Raw genomic sequence first — 14,422 nt, 5'->3', positions numbered from 1 at the left:
AGGGAGGGCGGTCCAGAGATTTCGTCAATCGCGAGGCGAGAGTGCACGCACGCGGACGGATTGCGGACACGGATTACTATACCTGCAGACCAGATTTCTTGGACATTTTTATTGTTGCATCACTGCATCGTTTTGCATGTCACTTTTGAAGGATACAACGGACTTTAAGATGCCGCGGTCGTTTTTGGTGAAAAGTAAGAAGTTTTTCCATCACCATGCTGGAGAAGAGTCTGCGGATGCAGTGGGTAGTGCCTTCACTGTTGTCACACCGAAGACAAGAGAAAGAGGTAGGAAGATTAACTCGTTTTTTGTTTTGAATTTTCTTTTAAAATTATAGTTTTTCGCTTTATGTTTGCATATTTCAGCACTAAGAATATCTTCACTACTTTATCTATATGCATTTTTTATTAAGGGTACTTGTATATAGATAATGATGTATCAAAGTTTGAATGCAATAGTAGCGACTTCGATTTGCAAAGTTGTGGAGATTTTAGATGGTTAGAGGTTATTTTATTTCAGAGGTTTGCTAAAGATTAAATTGTGTTGACTGATTCTGATATAATACAATGTGAGGTTTTTATACGTCCAACATTGCATTCCTGACATTTGACATGAGTTAATGAGAGTTAAATTGGTTGAAAAAAGTGAATCTGAATTACAGTACATGTATCTGAAATTAAGATTTTCTAGTTCGACTTTAAAAATGTGACGTACCTTTTTGAGAACTAAATGATTTTTAGATAATTGCTATAAATGTACAATTTATATCAAAGGCCAAAACGGATATCCATACATTTGCACAGAAATGAATAAGCGAGCCCTCCTTATCAATCGATGGTTTGCATTTTGATAAAATAATCGTTTAATAATGGTAGATGGAGAATACTTATGAGTAAGGGATGGTGTGGCCCCATCAAAGATTGACATGAGAAAAAAAATGCTGAGTCAGCTGCAAATGCCTATATTTTGTTTTATTTGCCATTCATATATCATGCTATTAGTAGTGTACATCATCTCCGACCCCCTTCCATAATATCAATGGCCGGAATTGCGCGTCTCAAAACCTCAACGAAAGATAACGGCGAGTCCACTGGACTTGTGTTTGTTTTTCACGGGGAATGTTGATTGTACCATTGTCCTGGAGTCTCCCCCACCTGCTCCGTGAGATAGCCAGGACATATCAACAGTGCCATCATCTGGCAAATCACACCGTGATTTAGAACATGAAGATACCAGTGCAAGAAGATTCAAGTACCATTTTTTTCCATTTCGAGAAAATGCCCTGCGCACACATCACAAGAGACTGAGACTGCATGTATAAGGGAAGATGCATCTGGATAGCAAAGTTCAATGATTTACACTGGTTTACATGTATATCGTTTTTTGAGTTCTTTGAGTTCCGGCCATGGAATTAAAAGAGGCAATTTAATCATTTTGAAGAATTGCAATGAAGCCTTTGGCGAAAATAAACTACAGTTTTGAAGCTTATTCAAGATATGGTTACCATGACAATGCAAAATCTACGAAATCCTTTAAAATTGACGACAGCGTGCAGCTTTCACTGTTTCGTGGCTCTCATCTCAACTCCCTTTCTTGTCCCAGGGTACAATGAGTTTCACATAACTAAAAAATACCCACAGAAGTCAAAACTATTGTAATTTCGTAACAAAGATGTCTTTTCCTGAACAATCATAACCGAATACGAAATTTGACAATCAAATCGAATACAAAGATGTTTCGCTCAATCTGGGACAACGCGAAGATTTTTTCCGAGAATTTGAGAATTGTTCAAAAACTATTTAGAAAAAAGATAAATAGAGCGGAGACTGCTGGGGTGGATCTTTAGGGGCCTGGGACATCTTTCATTGTGTCTCTTGGACCCATTGGGTTTCTTTCGGCCGTCGTGTTATTGATGTTTTGGTAAACAGGTAGCTGGACTTGCATATTTTTCAACCTAACTAAACACCTCTAAAATGTGCATTGACGAATGTAATTTTAATTTCTGTTATTGTGAACTTGTTGACGATGTAAAATTTCAGAAGGATTATGGGCATTGTTGTTTTGACTATTTGTTAGTTTTTTTTTATTTAAATTTTTTTTTCTGTGATTCGTCATTGGTATTGTTGAGGATATCTTTGTATTAAATGTTTATCATAAAATCATTCTTGGTCTTCGTGCATGGTTACTGACCGTAGCTATGTCAACATTTTTTTTTTCATTGTGAAAATGAGATTTTCTTGGAACTCAGTGAAAGGGGTAAAAAAGGAGACATCAAAAGGAGCTTTTCACTTTCCCATTCTGAAGATTTTTTTGCTACTTGTTCACCATTGTCATATAAAAGTGAAGCAAATTTTTTTTACCACCTTGTACAATGCGGCAACGGCTAGCCAACACCAATGCTAAGAATCTGCATCTTTCAGAGTCACTGCGAAAAAAAAACTAGTCTTAATCTGATAAAAGCGAATTGATGGGTGAAAAAAACTAAACACGATTCTATACACGTTCTATACTGTCCCTTCGAAAAAGTCAAGTCTCCATTTCCAGCGCCATCACATATCTTACTGACCCACAACACTACTGGCACAATAAGCTGATGTCTTTGTACAGCCATTACAAGACAAGACAAGAGTCAGCCTCATTTGGGTATGGCAAGGGTGACAATTAACAAGGGGTTGGGGAGATTAATGAGCCAATGGCGTGTTCAGTATCTTAGCCAGTCTTAGAGACGCGCGCGTTCCTAATCTAGAACGCAGTGATCGTCAGTAAGGCTTGTTTGGTCGACGTTTTGATAGTCATGTCGACTCCAAATATGTTGTTAAAAAACCCTAAGAAATGACGTCACAGTAGTTGTGTGGATTTAAAATTGCCTGAATACCAAATGAGTTTGAATCAAGCCAATAGATCATTGACATATTTCTAGCCCCCCTACCCCTCCAATCGAAAAAAAGCGAAACGCTTATCTCATTTACAAGCGGATTCAGTAAGCGTCATTAATACTCATCAGATCGATCAACTCAAATGCGGGTGGGGGAATAAAAGAATAAATCGAAAGTAAAGTATCGCTTGGCGTCAGTCTAACTCAATGTCAGGGTACATTCTGACGTACCATACAGGAATCCGGGATATTTATACATTTATTCATTTCGTGTTGCATATTAATCAAAATCATAAAATGACATGCAAATCAGGGACTAGGAATCGGGTGACGAGCTGTTACAGTCTGAGCACCCACATTTTAATCAATTTAACTTTGTTTAAAGGGTCACTATAGGCTATATGCGGCCCAGGCCACATGAATTCACCGATAGGGGTCACTACTATCTAATCATATCGACACTAATCACGCATCTATCGGGATATTTTATTCTTTCAGTCAAATCGTCCCAGTTGCCACCAACTTGGCGTCATATAATAACATGTTATGAAGTCAATTTCGCATGGTTTCCTGTTTTAGCAAGACTCAGACAAATCACGGATATCTCGGACCTTTCACGGAAAAATACGGAAAAATCTCGGAAGAATGTAGATTTTTGTTTCCGTTGAACACATACATGAATACACGTAGAGCAAGTGATACAAACTCTCGAAATATTTTCAAGCCGTTCAATGATCAAATCGTTTGGTTCGGGCTGTGGCCAGGTGCAGTGGCCTCGCAGACGGTTCCTAACTGCTGGTAATAATACGCTCATCAGTAAATTGGTTAATGTTATTTCACATATTACATCTAATTAGCGTATTTTTCTACCAGAAATCTCTCAAATCGCCCACAGATTGCGTATATGTTGTCGCATCCAATTCATTTAGCCAATTTGATCCATAATTGAATTGGCTAAATTTATTTCAAAATTAGACATAGCACAGTAATAATGTACAAATGACCATCATATATCAAAATGTTACTTTCAAAAGTTGCAGCACAAGTATATAATAAATTGTATTCTTGAAATTTACTCAAGTATGCAGCCGCCATCATTTTCAAATCATTTGACTGGAGCCCGTATAAACACTTAGGTACACCCCCTATCTCGTTTTATCATATATTAAAATGATGATACAGGTTATCTGAATGTCTACACATCAAATAGTCACAGATGGTGAGAGGAAATCGCGCTTGAGTGGTCGGGCAGCTGACAGAAATTTGGTGTGAGTCAAGTTGGCCGTACATTCCTGTGCATTAAAGCAAAATGTACGTGAGAATGTGGTGGTGATACTTGCAACTTGTGTTGAGGCACACCTGAATCATATCATCCTACGCTGCATAGAAATCTGTGTGCATTGATGTACATGTTCATGCAGAATGTACTGTTTAACAATTGTATTAATATTGAGGTCCTCATATTTATCAATTTTCAATTCAACAAAATCACTGAATAATGTTTTAATCAGCTGTTTGCCCAGTGGGCGTTGAAGTTCAGAAAGTGTTGCAGATTTTTAAAATGATTGATACTAATAAGTAGGATCGGTGACGACAGTAGCTCACTACATATAGGGCCTAACCGTAGGGGCTGAGCGCATGACCGCAGCCAGCCAGAAAAGGGCTTTAGAGTGAAAAAGTACCCACCGGAAAAGCAATGAGTGTGCGAGATAGCAGCGTTAAACAGTAGCCCCCTCTTCACCACACTATCAAGTGCCTATACAATCATAGTCACTAAACAATAAGATTCCGATACCTCACGGATATGTGCTGATATAACACTAAGTGCTGTGTCAACCGCTGCCGAACTGTCGTAGCGAACGGCGACAGGACCGCAGCTAAACAAACAGCCATATTGAAACAGGTGGAATGACTGTTCAATACATTATAAAACGCCTAATACGTCATTAATCAAGCGTAAGGATACAAAAGTAGCCCTGTAATGTGTGATATGTTTGTAACAAATTCCGCTGTTTTGAAATCGTATTAGAAATCCTAGTGAAAACAGGGGGAAAACGTATTGAAATGCTAGGGTAGGTGTAAACGGCTCCATTCTTTCAACGCATTTTGGCGCGCGTTTACCATTTTGTGAACTTGTGGGTCACTGTCAAACCTAACACATGTATCACTGGGGTTACTGACCATTACTAAGAATGTGTCAACTGTCACTTTTTACCCTGGTCGTCACGAGATTTCCAGCAAGGCTCGAAGATGTTGCAAAAACGCCCTACGATGGCTTGCTAGGCAACCATTCCCGAGGAGGCTAATAATCGCGTGCGCCGTTTGCCGCGCGTCTACCCCTATAGCCAGAATCACAGCTCAACATCTTTTTTGTTTAGTTTCTACTTCAAATTAAGTTAACTGAAGTACCTAATGCATTTTGTACTATTTCGATTCAAAAACATGCTAGAAATAAGTTCAGGAATGAAGGAAGCCGCATAGAAAACTCAAGAGAAAGTGTAATCGCGTGTAAGAAGCGCAGTGTTGTCACGATATCTGGCTCCCGATCTCACCCAAGGGACGGACACTGCAAGGCGTCATCCTCGTGGAAAGTGCGTGCAGATCCGTTGGACAGGCCGAAAAGGAGGACAGGTGCATTGAACAGTTGATGCGAACAAGCAGAAAATAAAACATAAATATGGCCATTTTTCAGCGATTTCTGAAATTTGTTTATGTCAGATCCAAAATCGTATGTGCGTAAATAAAACATCGCCATTGGAAACTCACACAAAAGTGAATTTTGGCCCTCCTGGGATTAAACATAGAGTAGTGCTTGGTTCGTGGGATTAGAAGGTCCCTAAATAGCCCACTCCGTGCACTACTATTGGTCCAGGGTTGGGGTAATAAGTGCGGTGTTAGGTCTGGGGATATACCCCGGGGCACCTGTTAGGATGACACAGGGATTCCCATGTCCTTATAGGGTCGTTGAGTGCAAAGCTGGACTCCAAACTTTGGACAGGATTTCACAAATTCCCACACAATTGAATACGGTTATGGTTTAGTTTGATATATTCTCATAAAAATAGGCAAAGACTATTGATATCGTCTAAAAAGTGGGTCCAAATAATGAAAGGATAATTGAAGATTGATATAAAAAATAATTACTTAACATCTAATTTCTTTAAGAAGAGAAAGGTCATTGTGTCCGATGGCTAAAATGGTGTGTGAAAGCCGCGAGTTTACTTCAGAAAAATTGGGATTTCCCGAAAGATGTTTGAGCGGCGAGACAAAATCCATCTTTTATGGGAGGTGAATCTCCCGCTGTGAGATGTCCTTGGTGTGGACATGCAAATATGCTTGGACCTGATACTTAACACTTATGACAGTGCTGTCTGCAACCAACGATATTTTCTTGGCACCATTTAAAGAGTTAGGCTCCAAAGACATGCTTAGGTCGCAATTGTAAAGACGAGTCAGATTTCCTTCCTTTGCTATCGCGTCCCTTTTGGGCGAAAAATCTGCGTTTTTTCCCTGGTGATTTGAGAGAATCAGCGAAGTGCCAAATTGTCAACAAACACCCAGTTAAGGGTCTCTAAGCACCTCGTCAGTAATTTATGACTAAAGAAAGGTTATTAGTCTTTGTAAATGCAAATTAGGCTCGGGCGCGCGCCGGGGTCGAAAGGCTTAGGACTGCTGGACCCTGCCCTTCATGGCGCTGCATTCTAGTCCCCGTAACCTGCCCTACAACCTGAAACCCTGATTAGCATCAGAAAGGCATTTGCATTTAACCTGCGAAATATTTGATACTATCCACCCTAAAAAGAACTAACAATCCCCTGCATTGCATGTGAAAAAGACCAACAGATTTGGCTCAACTGAAATTCCGAGTGATTATTGTGACAAAAGTCTTTTTCCCACGACTTGCGCCAAAGCGTTACAAAAACGTGAATCATTTAGAACCCTTCTTTTCATAAAGGACCAGGACAATAGACACTTGTCGTGATCCCATTATTTTCCTATTGTGAATTTTCGCTGATTGACGGGGTAAGGGACCGTATTAAGGGGCAAGATGAGGCGCCCTGGCAACCCGCCCCGCGGCGCTCAACCAAGCTTCTTGGTCGTCTGACCGCGAAGACGATCTCCTCCCAGCGGAGTCGCGATTGTCAAAGTGCAATGGCGCCTGACATCACCAAGAACAGGTTGTTTGTCTGTGGCCTATTAGCGTATCTTCCCTTTCTTTCCCAATACTTCCCATATCTGTCTGACCAGTTGTGTCTTATGGTGAAAGCCATCAGAACAAATTATCGACCAATGGTCTTGAATGGTGTCAAAGTCAGGTCGTGGTTGGTATTGATGCCATGTCCCAGGGTTGGACCAGTTTCGCCCATGTGGACCTTGTGATGTATGATTTTGATAACCCCACCAGCGTAATCATTTGTAAACATCACCAAAAGACCCCCAACTGATAATTGCTCATGAACTGGTAAAAGGTAGGCTACACATGAAAGAACTATGAATAGAATGACAAATGGACTGCTGAGGGAATTTGGTAAAAAAAAGGTGTCGATCATGTTCAGTGGCACCAGCGAATGAACCACCACCCTTTTTCTGTAGAGCACAAAAAGTGAAAGATGAAATCATCCACTCGGTCAATCTGCCTGAAATGTTACATTAGAATCTTCTGATATTTTTAAGCACTGCAGTTTTGGCATTTTAAACGAGTTATCTAAAGGACAAATTCCGCTACAGTTTGTACGCATGTTACAGCCCCTAGATACAATCCGCCTCAATCTCACGACAACTGGCCACTTAGGAAATAATTCATGAGACTATATAACCATCGTCGTTTTCGCTTGTACTTTTTCGGATGGAATCATTTGTACAGTGAATATCACTTAGTTAATATTTGATGGTATTTATCACCTAGCTGTCAGAGATGTAATGTACTTGGTTAAAATTTCATGAATGGCCGCTCTTGGTCTATAATGTTTTCGCAGCCAGTTTTTTACACAATGCAAACCTTCTTTCGGGAATTACCTAAACCTTTTGACGTTTTCTCAGAGGAATCTTCAATACTGACTCGGTAAACCATTTTAGATGTCTGTCAGAAGCGCCTGAAAACACCACTGAAATGGACTGCAACACAGACGAATCAATATGTAAACAAAAGTCATGACAGAACACGGCAACTGATGATGAACGGCCCTACTTGTGGTGACGTCACATCGTTTGGTTCAAAGATGGCTCTGTTAATGGCTGTTCATGTCTTACTTTTGCTATAACTTATTTTTGCTATAACTATAGTTCGGAAACGAGGAACAACTTATTTAATCTTAGATAGTTTCGAGGAAATATTGCTTAAGGAATAATAACAGTTACAAAGAAAATATTGTTAATACTTTGTTTTCAAGGTAAACAGTGATTACATACTGCGACATGATGTACATGTACTATAATGTATGTATAGTCGAGAAAAACAACCCCGTATTTCAATTTTTAATAATTTGTTAATGTAAGCAAGAGAATTAATTTTGCCATAATAATAAGTATAATTACATATTATGTGTAGTAGAGATTTTAGCAAATATTAATGCTGCTGGCCCAATTTTCTCATTTCATTACATCAGGGTAAAGCAATATTTGGATGTAAGTTTGATTACCATGATTGTTCTGCGCTGTGTATTTGTCTAGTTCTGATTCGGATTCTCGAACCAGAACTGTATCCTGTAATGTAATTACGCTATAATCACTCGAATAATTTATATTATAATTTAATTACAGGCTATTTGGATAATGGGTTTGCCAGTGCGGGCATAAGGACAGTGGCGGCATTGCATCCCCTGGGGATCTCCGCCAATGCTGTTTCATACACTGCTTTAGTTATCGCCAAGTCTCAGTATAATATCGACTTTTGAAAAGAAAAGAGTTATTGCATTATATCATTGTCATTGTTGAGGTTTATGAAGTTGATGCGTGATTTTTCCTTCTCGGTGATTACTTGCTTGATTGAGAGTATGCAGTTTTTGTCTCGTTGGTATGAGAACAGCAATGTGCCCAATCAATTCAATTATCATAGATTGTGATTTTTGATTTGAAGACTGAAAGATTTGTTATTTTTTTCTTTCTTTTTCTCGAAATGTTGCAGAAGTGGGATCGGGTCAACTCGTGAGAGGGAAAGTATGTCACTAAAATTTCGCTCGTTATGTTGATAAAGGGTTAACATCGAGGCAGAAGCAATCAAAAGACAAAATCTCTTATCAAAATATCACTACCGCGAGTGCAGACAAAACATCCAATCGTTTCATCAAATACATCCAGTTGTTACAACCACTTACAGACCAAAGATCGCCCGGAGGCTGATATTTCTCTTCTCATCAATATTGTCACATTCCCGACACGAAATCTGTTGGATACTTCATCATATAACGAGAAGTGATTTCATTTCGTTTCGTTGACACATAGCCGGTGCGCTTATACAAACACCCGCTGTTTGGAATTCCGCATTTTCGTCTTGGCAATCTGACCCGAGACGTCTCGAGATCAAATCATATCCAGCCTGGGGTGAAAACCTGAACCAACCAATAACGCGAAAAAAGTGGCGAAGAAAAAAGTTGCCGAATAGATTATGCTAACCCAAAGTTTTGTCATAATTGCACCCGGAAAATATAGAATGCACTGATTATTCATCCAGAGTGCACATCACGAAATGCAACCCTCTAGTAAAAAAATCATGAAAAACTCGATTGTGGATGTAAGGGTATTCATTAAAGAAAACAAAAGGCCATCCATCTTTTTACTTCTTCCCCAGTTCCCTTTTTTAATGAAGCCTTGGATTACATTTTGAGGTTGGTGATGTGACGAATACACCATTCGACATTTTCCAAAATATCACCGGAGGGAGGGTTAAAAAATCACGACAGATGTTGACTTTTCAGGACAGAATCAAAACATGGACAAAACATTGACAAGTGATTAATAAAAGTCCATTCTAAGACTAACCAAGCAGATGCCATTTTGGGGGAGAGTTACGAAAAATGAAGTAAAAATCACGTCGGAGCGACCCAACAAGATTCCCGAGCGTGCCGAAATCGCGGTGTCGTCTGCAAAAAACATCACGCTGGCAGACGAACCTCAGGACTTGACACCGGGTCGAAGATTTATTTTCATTTTATCAGAATGTATTCTTCGAAATCTCACACGAATCTGACACCTCCTATGACGACTGTTTAATTTATTCCCGATGATTTTTTTCGGCCGTAAAATTGTCACGGCGATTTCTGATTGAGGACCCGCCATGTCAACATGGTTTTGTGCAGTGCTACATTGTCTAAGTGCCACAGTGACGAATGGCGTGACCTCGAAGCACAATATGGCGCCCGTGCCGCCATAGAGAGTTTGGGGCCTCAACGTTTTCTAAATTTACCGAATTCGATAAATGCGATACTGCACGATTCGACTTTTTAATAAAAAAATAACTTTTGTTGTAATCTCTTCGGCATTTTGATCAGACTTTCCGGACAAAATGTCAGGGCAATTCGTGATTTAATGGGACTTTCTCTCCACGTAACTGCCAACGAATCCTTTGTAGTGGTTAAACGACCGTTACGCCTTGATCTGCCGAACCGATGGAAATCGGTGATATCAGACACAAGCCAAAGAAACGCTTGTTCCACCAGATGGTAGAATATGACGAAAACTAGATCAGTGAACTTTAGTCTCACTGGATATCACAAATTCACTCTCTTACAAAGTAGATGCAAATTCTAAAAGTGAAGCGGGATACGCTGACCTCAAATGTAAAAGTGCGGTGATATCTATCCGCTCCAACGACATCAAAGGGTTGAAGGACGTAACAATCGACCAGCAAGTTCAACGAGCGTTCATTTCAGAACACTGAGCATATCAAAGAGTTAACCGTTTGACGTGATAACACTCTCATCTGCCTCGAGCTCCTTTTCCAGTCGAATGTTTGTCCAATTGACCCAAGTGTCGTTTCATCAACATTTACCCAATGTCTAATTCACTTGCCGTGGTTTTCACGTCCACGACGCCGACGGCAACGCAGCACGACCACGGCCATCAAAGCCCAAAGTTTACTTATCAAAACGCAATTATCAGTCGTCGTTTTCGTAAACTGGTCACAAATTGCCGCGATTTATCGGCAGTACTTCCAAGGTGCGGATCAAAAATGATGTTCTAAAATTGAAATTAGCTACACCGGTAATCAAAGGTGTAGCAAATCAAGGAAAATCCGGGATAAATAGGATGATGATTTCCCGCCTTTAAATTGTCGTCTGCTCGCGGCAAATCGATTGCGGTGAGAGTACGCATAAACAGAGCAAATTTGATCAAGCTTTCATCCCTATAAGGGTAATTATATCGGAAAGTGGCAGCGTTTGGCTTGTATAAATCTTGCCGGGAGAACGAGTGGAAATGACTTAATCGTTTCCCTAGCAATATTAGATTTAGCTCCCGCGTCGATTCTCCTGGCGCAATCTGGTCTGCAGTTTAACGCAATCTTGACTGCAGTTTAACCTTTGGTGGAGGTTGGCATATGACACGCGAGCTTTGTTGTCGACAATGTTTGGAGCTTGATAAATCAGAATAAAATCGAGCTATGATTTAGGAGTGCATTCTCCCGAAGTATTTCACAAAATAGAAATAATTGTTTTTTTTCAATTCTTATCCTAAGGTATCGAACAAAGATGGTTGCAGAACATGTCAACATTTTCAGTTGTATTCCAACAAAATATTCAAAAATAAGATATGTCTGACGTAGTACGCACTATCCTAAGACGCAAATCTCATATTTGTCGTTATTGTCTTTTCAGATGTAGTAGATGGACGACTTGCGGGCAGCCCGATCAGTGCCAGTACGGCTAGTCCTCAGAGGTCGCCGCTGTACTACGGACCCCCTTACCACCTACCACAGATCTATGACGGTCATATACCAGTCAAGCCATACTTGCCGCTCTACCCCTGGGCTGCAGAGGACCTTAGTCATTATACACAAGCGCTTTCAACCTTGCCACGATCAGGTAAGAATATTTAAAACAAAAAATTAGTTGTGCCATTAGCCAAATTAGCCATATTTTCTAAGGTTGTTACACTAGCATCTTTTTTTTCTGCAAATATTTGATGGGTTGGCACCATTGACGACTCTCCCAAAGTTAAACGTAATGTCTCCCCCACAATGAAACCCAACACATTTCATTCCCCAGCCACCGAGGTGTGTCTTCGTGAGGAAATCAATGTCCTTTCCATCTACTGGCTGAATCAATTGCCAGTGTCGTGGACCAGCCGACATGGGCGGCACATTACCGTCAATGTATGCTGCCGCGGCGGATAATTCGATCTTGGCCAGATTGATATGGATTTTGTGGACGTGAGCTGCGGTCTGATAAACCGAGACTCGACGACGCAGTTTCTTTGGAAGAGCTTGAGCCAGGGGTGCGGGAGCACCAGACAATTGCTATCCATAAGCATTAAAATTCAAATTATAAATGGCGTCATTATGTGTTGGCGGTTATCCATATTTATGCTTTGCCCAGGACACAAAACGACAGAAGACACATTTCATCCGAGTCTTTGGTTAAACCAGATCCGGTACGGTATTCAAGATTGGTAAACAAATCACACTGAAGAGTGCAAGATGGCCGATGAACTTTAATATGTAAACATGGAAACGCCAAAGCAACACGACCTGTTGGCCGGACACCAATATACTGCCCATCTTCTATACTCTCATTGTCATCCTATTCAAATCATCGCAATGTTCACGTACTTGTACAATACAAACAATCGTGAAAGTCGTAGTCTGTTTGATAGAACGGACCTCGCCCCAATGTGATATATCCCGTCTTGTATTCTTGTGTAATAATGGAAAATATCGAGCACTGTTGGCGAGCTTCGATATATCACTACAACAAAACCACCTGCCAAGTCATGCGCAGTGACCCGTGACCTTGTCCCTGATTGGCTGGCAGCACGCCCCTCGTCTTTAGCCCATTTTAACGTCTGCTTTCTGTCCGACTCTCTCACCTCAGGCTGATTCCGTTTCATTGAATGCCCATTGAGCACACTTCAGATTCTCTTGTCCCATCACTTAGAAAATGTCCGCCAAGTCCGCCAAGTATTCTGGCGTTGTCAACACTAGCTTTTCTCTGCTTGAGCGCGGATGTTTTCGGCTTGAGTTGGCATCAATGGGGGAGATCCAGGGATTGATACTAGCGACTGGAGTGACAGGTCTGGGGCTCCCAGTCGCGAGCCACCATGGAAATAATGTAAGAATTTCAATGTTTTGGTTTCGAATCTTGGGGTGTTTTGGTTTATATTTAGAATTCTGTACGGTTTACTGATGACAAAAGATGATGGCAATGATTTCTGGCAACAATCTAGGAATGTCAATGTTATCGTTTATATTTAGAACTCTCCTAAGCTTACTATAGGATTGAAAAATGTAGCCGCCCCATCTTTCATGGTCGCCAGCCCACTTGGAAAAGCCTGGTATGGGCTGGTGCCGGTTGTTTTGGTAGGCTTTAGGAAAAGTCGTCAGCATAACTTCAACATGGTTTTGTTGAAAGAGAAAATTTAATCAAAATTGAGTCGAGTAGATAGATAACCCTTGTCCAAGTGGCCATGGAAATAGAAGTGTTCCATGTTTTGGTTTCGCGTTGTGTTGTTGGTTGGTTGCCGGGTGTGACTCAAGCTAAGTCCGGCCGGGAACCATTATTAGGTCCTTGCATCTGAACGGTTTGACCAAACATTGCTGGTATGTACCCAGACTCGATCCGAACTGCCTCCGTGTCTATGAATCAAACGTATTGACCAGTTAGCGCGGCTGCTCATTAATGGGTTCTGATCATGTGTTGACGCCAACAGGTGTCCGAGTCGTCTCACTCATTCTACTCTGGCGACACTTAGCTGCAATCTTTTATCGGTAAACAACGTCTAGCACTTTATATACGCCTCTCCTCCCAAGCTTATGTGCGATGCTATCTATGGAATTTTCTAGGTCACCAGATCGGTGATACAAAAACGCGCTACAGGTCTGGTTATGTCGGGATGGAATGGAGTTTGTGGTTGATATTGTTTAAAAGTATGTTTCAAATTGTTTATTGACTGCAACTTTTCAACTCCATAAAGACATAAAAGTGCAATGCCAAATAAATTAAACAACGTTTGAAGTTTATGGACTTTTTAAACATGAATGCAGGAGTCATGCAAAATATAATGGTAATTTTTGGTACGGGTCCTTCCATGAATGAATCAATTCTGTCAGAAATATTCCAAACAACTGGTGCTTTTGAGTTGTGACAGAAGCCAAATACCATTCCCTTTCATTGGAGAAGCTGTCCCGTATCGTTATGCTAAATGGGAATCATACCATAGCTGGATGTTGGTCCCCCACCTGTGCATTGCATTATTGAATAATAGAAACACTTGCCTTGGTAACGTATCCAGTTGACAATGCGGTTTGAAAAAGACGCAAGGTGTACAGCAGATTCTTAAGGAATACAGATTTGTCCCGCGGTTGTGGCGACCCAAACCAGTCTTTAATAACTCCAA

General features: G+C 40.7%; 1 protein-coding gene across 1 annotated transcript in view; it reads left to right on the top strand.

Annotated features, from left to right (window-relative positions):
- The window catches only part of LOC135501318 (zinc finger protein Gfi-1b-like), a 40,864-nt gene continuing 26,442 nt past the window's right edge, over window positions 1-14,422 (top strand). The window contains exons 1-2 of the mRNA XM_064793372.1: window positions 1-287; window positions 11,686-11,892. Of these exons, the coding sequence (XP_064649442.1) occupies window positions 137-287; window positions 11,686-11,892 (358 nt within the window). The 5' untranslated portion in view covers window positions 1-136. The remainder of the gene's footprint in view (window positions 288-11,685; window positions 11,893-14,422) is intronic.

Source organism: Lineus longissimus, chromosome 17 (assembly GCF_910592395.1).
Source record: "Lineus longissimus chromosome 17, tnLinLong1.2, whole genome shotgun sequence".
NCBI classification, from domain to species: Eukaryota; Metazoa; Nemertea; class Pilidiophora; order Heteronemertea; family Lineidae; genus Lineus; species Lineus longissimus.
This window is presented reverse-complemented; position numbering and strand designations above follow the sequence as displayed.